This window comes from Electrophorus electricus, chromosome 10, assembly GCF_013358815.1.
Source record: "Electrophorus electricus isolate fEleEle1 chromosome 10, fEleEle1.pri, whole genome shotgun sequence".
NCBI lineage: Eukaryota > Metazoa > Chordata > Actinopteri > Gymnotiformes > Gymnotidae > Electrophorus > Electrophorus electricus.
In genome coordinates, this window is record NC_049544.1 from 7793124 (window position 1) to 7799363 (window position 6240).

Genomic DNA, 6240 nt, shown 5'->3' on the forward strand with positions numbered 1-6240 from the left:
TTCTTTCAAGCTAAATATTTAAGCACACAAAGTACACTAAAACACCCTCCAGCCTGGCTTTAGCAAGAAATCTCATAATTGAGATAAACAGACAAAGAAATTCTTGTTCAGCACAAGTCTTTACTAGCTATATACATCATTTCAAATTTGGATTTGACACACCATTTAAATTTGGTGTCTTTTACTAAAAACTCCTGAGATGTGAATGTAAAGATCTTATACGGAAACCAGTTCTAGCTTTCTGACAAACTTAAAGGAATACCTTCCACCAGTGAGCCAAACCAAAATATATCACTTATCCAATGCCCAGGGAGTGATTTACCAAACCAGATTTTGATGAAACAAAGCCTTCCTGTAACTAACAGCCATTTTTCTTAATGTCCTAACTGATCACATTTCTATACCCTATACATTAATTTACCCAAAGTTGAGTGTTTGAACAATAGTGGAATTACTAAAGTAATTACTGTAAATAAAGCATTCAAGGAATCAAGCAGATTGTCCCATTATAAATCTTTGCAGCAAAAATTACCCCTCAGGCAAGGAACGTCTAAGTATCCAAGTATATCATTGTCAGATAGCACTTTGACCTGCATCCCACAGTGAAATAAAAAGTCAGAGTGGAAAAATGTCTGTGTGGTGACATTGTGTCATTGGGAGAGAAAAGTCCAGCACAGGACCAGTCCCAGAGCAAGAGCAGCTCCTGCTCCCACATTTAGGAGAATGGGTCTCCAGTAGAGCCAGCTCTCCCTCTTCTTCTCTGCTTCACTCAGCTTCTGTTTCATCTGATGAAGTTTCTGTGCTGTGTTGGCTATCCTTTCATCACGATGCCGCTTACGCAACCTGGGGGGGGGTTGATTTGCTGTTACATTTAGTCAAATTGCCTTAGTGGTTTTTGTGGTATGATTGAATAGGTTATTTCCTGGAAAGCTAATAATTATGTTTTTCAGTGTGTAACCTTTTGGCCTTTTTTAAATAAAAATTAAAATGGGTTTAAAACCCCTGACAGAAAAGATTTTGATATCTGTATTCCAGCTAAAAGGTTTTGCATACATAGTAATGTAGTAATCACTACAAACATACTATATAAATGGCATTAAGAAACTACTTTTGCTAATTGCAGCAACGTTTTTTGGTGCTCACAGAAAACATGTTGATCAAGACATAGAGTCTCTTTACGAATTCATTTTATCTTTACCATGATTCATAGACAAATAACTTAAATCTGGATTTGAAGTATTTCAGTGCTAAGCCTTTCAGTACTTAGCCTCATGGTATGTGTGATTATTTGTGAGGATAACCAACTTCATTTGAACATTGCTATCTGAGAGGTGCACCACTGATTGTCCTGATTTTTTGATGCAGTGCTTTATATAGGCAACAATGTTCAATGGAGTCCCCCCCCCCCCCCCCCCCCCCACTTATAAATAAATGTAGATGAGCAAGAGGCAGAATTCCTAAAGCTGAATGCCAACTATCGAACCAGAAGTCTCCGGAAAGCCCATGAGCACAGAAACCTACCTTTCTGGATTTATCTCCATTTGCTGTTCTTCCTTTAGCACCTCCATCTGATCGCCTTCTCTTCGTTCTTCCATCTGTCCATTCAGTTTATCTGGGGGTCTTGCTGTGTCATCGGGAACAGACCCCAGGTCAGTCTCTGGCTTTTTGTCCTCTTTAGACAGTTTCTGCCACTGTTCCTACAGCACAGAACAACAAATAAAACAACACTGCACTTGGTGTACTTGACTTGGAGGCCCACTTCAGGTCCCCTCCAAACAAAAACCTAGTTAAGTGTTTTCAAGAAGTGCTGTGCTCATCATATCAGAAGTGGGAGTTTACCACAGAGTATGTTTAAAAATCACTTACAGCTCAAAAAGGATGTTATTGGTACAGGCCTTTAAATAAGCTTTATAAGAACTAACAAAACAGATATTAGCATGTAAAAAGGTTTGGATAGGCTTTGCATGTAAAAATGTTATATTAAAATCAACTGAAAATCACAGTACAACTTCAATTAATCATTCATTATTTTAATTTAAGGAGTACTGTTTGTCCTTGCAAATTTGCTGATATCTATTATTCTACCTGCAGAGCTGAGTCCTCCAAGATGCATCTGGCCCCTTCCATGATAGCCATGTAAGAGAAACGAAGCTGGTCTGGGGTTTGGATCAGACCCATGCGATATTCCCTCATGCCCAAAAGGACTTTCTGCATATCCACAGATGAAGGGTCCTTCCTCTTATCCATCTACAGAATGGCAAAAACTTAATTTCTTGTCTAAAGTTAAACTTGTTTAAGACTAAAACAGATTGTAATAGAACAAAGAAAATAGTCACTACAGAAAATAGTCACTCAGCTTACTCAGAAGCAATAAAAATCAAGGTAGACATAAAGGAAGGGTCTTACCAGGACAAGGCAGGTATCGACCAATGAGAATGTCCCTGAACGTCCAATCCCTGCACTGCAGTGGACTACAGCTGGGCCGTTTTCAGGCTCCAGCGAGCCGGATTCTCGAACTTTGAACAAGAAATCGAGGAAAGACGCAGGGGACTCGGGCACACCAAAGTCCGGCCAAGAGGTATAATGAAAGTGGTAGATGTTTCTGCTCTCTTCAGCCTTAATGGAGCAATGGTGTTTATATTACAGTGAAAAACATTTTTTGAATATGGATAAAACCAATTCTAATATTGTAGTTCCTCCTAGTAGTACTGTAATTCCTCCATTGGTTTGGAGGAATTTAGTTAATACTGCCAACTGACCTTGTTGCTAGACAAAATTAGCCATCAATGCATCCACATGAGAAAAATAAGTTGCATATTCATGTAGTATTGTTCATTTGAATTTTCAGAATCACCCATTTACTTGATATCAAACCACAATCATTTGAACATTTCCTTTCCATGGTCCACACCATGTTTTTAACAGCCAGCTAGTTCTCTAGACTGATTTTGCAGCACAGAATCCTATTAAACAGCTAAACAGTGTGAAATATTAGCTTCATGAAAATAGAATTAAGCAGTGTTCTTACGAGAAATGGAACTGATATTAAAAAAGGAACGAGGGTCTGAAGTAGTTGCTCTACTACCAGCAGCAATGCTAAAGTACACAGTACCACATAAGAGCTGCTTACTTTGGTGTACTGAAGCTTCAGCACTCTTATTGTGTAATAAGATTTGATGTCTTCAGACAGCAGAGTCACCACAAACCCCGTGTCACTGAAGTTCATCTGTCGCTCGTCTTTAGAGGGCCAGTACTGTGCACATTTCTCCTGTTGAAGACAAAGTCTGATTGGGCTTGTGATTACTGTGGCCACTTTCACTTTTGGGAAAGCAAGAAACATGATCAATAAGGCATAAAAATAATGCAAGCAGCACTGACTTACTGATTCTTTCTCTATTACTCTGTTGAGCATGATGACCGCTTTAGACCGCTGTTCCCAGATCATTAACCAAAAGTGACCACAAGTATTCCTCAAAGGGCCCTGTGTGCCAAAGAAATCCCATGTCATTAAGTACATATACCACTGTTTTCAACAACAGATAGAGGAAAAACTAGTCCATTATAAGCAAGAAAAAAAATCCCATGGATATGAGGTGCTTGTTTATTGTTCATGTTGGAGACCAGGAGTCCTATTGAGCTGGGAATGTTACAGTAATAATTATTTTTACATATTACAGTAAAAGATTGAAGGCTCAAGTTCATTATTTTATTGTTACACCAACAACAAGCAGCAATACATTTATTAGGGTCATAATAAACTTAAAGCTGCTTCAGAGAAAAATATTTCAATGGAACAGTTCATGTTTAGAGAAATAGGTTCTCTGTGCAATTACAAATACGGTGCAATTATACAGCACGTTTTCTAATACCTGTGTCAGTATGTAGCTCCTTTGGGCATCCTCCATGGTTACCAGGCTTGCATTGATGTAGTCATTTTCTGAATTTTCTAATTTCACCCGACTGTGATCATCTATAAGAAGCTAAGTGTCACTAACAAAATCGAAACTTGAAATAATAATCAGAGCTAGTTATGCATTTAAAGACAGTGATCTTTAATAACTGTTGTAATTAAATTTTACAAAGGCGGCACACACATTCCATCTGTCACATTCATGGACAGACTAATAGTTCTGTATTGTACTACTTTGCATCTCCATGTTGCTTACATGGGCTGACATCCCTGTATCTGTTCCTGTTCCGATTTTCAGGAAACTTTGCCACTTTGAAAGAACACTCTTGCGACTGATGATTAATTTTCTAGAAAAACAAATGTAATTGATTTAACAAAAAACAATCAGTAATTGTTGCCAAAGTGTAATTATGTACATAATCATATTTACTGCTGAGCATAAGTAAACACCACGTATATTAGCAACCGAAATACTTAAGGCAGCAAGTTTACATGTTGACGTAATCTGACAGCAAATAATTTCCTAACAGTAATCAGAAACGCTGTGAATCAAAAATAATTCTAAGCGAAAGACGGGCCTTCGGAGGATTTCTCCAACAACGCTGACGTTAGATTAATTCTCGAGAACTAGCAGACCTTCAGCTCAGCCCCGTCAGTCACACAATTCCTAAGAAATCCGTGTCAGTTCTCAGAAATCATATTAATGCAAGCACGTTTCACAGAAAGCCTGTGAGGTTTAGTTATGGCAGCTCTGTCTGCTACCGTAACAGCCATTCTGAGAATTACCACTGCAGCTGGCTAGTTTGCTGTATACTACTTAACTAGCGTTTATATAGTACTTGACCTAACATGCTCACATTTCCCTGAAGTTGTTAAAATGATCTCCTCTCACACCGCAATTGATGAGTGGCGGTAACATATCAAGACAACGTAGCTACCTAGCTTGCTAATTCGATATCACTGGTTGGACATTTCACGGGTAAATGTACACAGCGTGATGTCTGAGGAGAACACAATACACTTATGCATCTTAAACAATCTGTCAAAATTATATAACTGGAATTATGGCAGTTCAGTATCTGGCATTAAAGATTACCTAGCCAGCTAGCAGCACTTAACCCTTTCTAGGTATAAAGCGCATGCGCATATCTAGCTGACAGCTAGGCTAACCGTATGCTAGCTAGGTTAGCTAACTTAGCTAACCGAGCTAGTCTTTATCATTCTGTTTAATTATGTGACTAGCTGGACAATTGGATCTAACTTAATATGACATATAATTCCACACTGAAAAATCTCGGTTAACTTACATTGTAAAGATTTTGCCACTGCCCAGGTGAATCCTCGAACTCCTCCTGGTCCATTTCAGTCAGGTTAGTCAGTCATCAAAAAGCTAGTATCGAATTCTGCCCAGCATAAAGCGTTCAGCGTTCCCCGTTTAGAAATAGCTGCAAGATTAAACCAGTTTAAGGGGCCACGCATTGCTAGCTACATTACCTGGTCCCAGTCAAAGAGGATAAAAAGGTTCTGGAGGTCCCATACGTCCACCACTTCCGTAGTTCAAATTAAAATGAGGCAACTGAACGCTCCCACCCCAGGTCCACAAGTTTTACACGGGGACGTTTCGCGACTGCGGCTAAACTATCCGCGCTTTAGAGATTCACAGTCAAGTCATCAGTGCGTTAAAGCCTAATGCGTCTATATGCTTGATATTACGGTATTTCGCTGCTCACCGCAAATTAACGTTCCCTAAGCGAAGAAAAACAGACGTTCGTATTTTTTTAAGAGCTATGGCGTTGACACGCACTATTATTGCATTTCTAAGTACAAAATATAGTTTATCTGATTGAACTAGTTTACCTGCTAACACCAGGTTCAAATTTGAAAAGATTCCACTGTACCAGTTTTTTTTTTAATAAATTAATATTGTATCTTTCAAGTCTTGAAAGAAATTGACATTCAAGTCATTGTATCGTGTTTAATGCCCATTTCATTCAGAAAATGTATGATTACATATTTATCTGAGTTTTCCCATGATGCCAAAACAATTCCACTACCACCAAAGAGTGGTAGCTTTTGCCTATCAACACTGCAAGTTTAGGCAGATTTTACTGTGCCGTTTTTTCAAAAATCCATATTAAAGTCCTAATATTGTTAATGGGGCTTAGAGACAGTATGATTATACATTTCTCAAAAATTCCCCTAATTTCTATTAAATGGCAAAGCAATTCCACTACCACCAAGGTGTTAGCCCTTGGCTATCACCATGTATGTATGGACAGATTCTACTGTATAATTCTTTCATAAATCCGTGTTAAAGTCATACTACCTTT

At 38.5% G+C, this 6240-nt stretch overlaps 1 protein-coding gene across 1 annotated transcript in view; it reads right to left on the reverse strand.

Annotated features, from left to right (window-relative positions):
* Positions 1-5582, reverse strand: part of ptpn2a (protein tyrosine phosphatase non-receptor type 2a) — a 6053-nt gene extending 471 nt beyond the window's left edge. Inside the window, exons 1-9 of the mRNA XM_027023241.2 lie at positions 5218-5582; positions 4167-4257; positions 3870-3970; positions 3383-3481; positions 3131-3268; positions 2407-2616; positions 2086-2247; positions 1522-1697; positions 1-843 (exon numbers count right to left, since the gene is read on the reverse strand). The exon at positions 1-843 is cut by the window's left edge and continues 471 nt beyond it. Of these exons, the coding sequence (XP_026879042.2) occupies positions 651-843; positions 1522-1697; positions 2086-2247; positions 2407-2616; positions 3131-3268; positions 3383-3481; positions 3870-3970; positions 4167-4257; positions 5218-5271 (1224 nt within the window). The 5' untranslated portion in view covers positions 5272-5582 and the 3' untranslated portion in view covers positions 1-650. The remainder of the gene's footprint in view (positions 844-1521; positions 1698-2085; positions 2248-2406; positions 2617-3130; positions 3269-3382; positions 3482-3869; positions 3971-4166; positions 4258-5217) is intronic.
* Between the last annotated feature and the right edge of the window lie 658 nt (positions 5583-6240).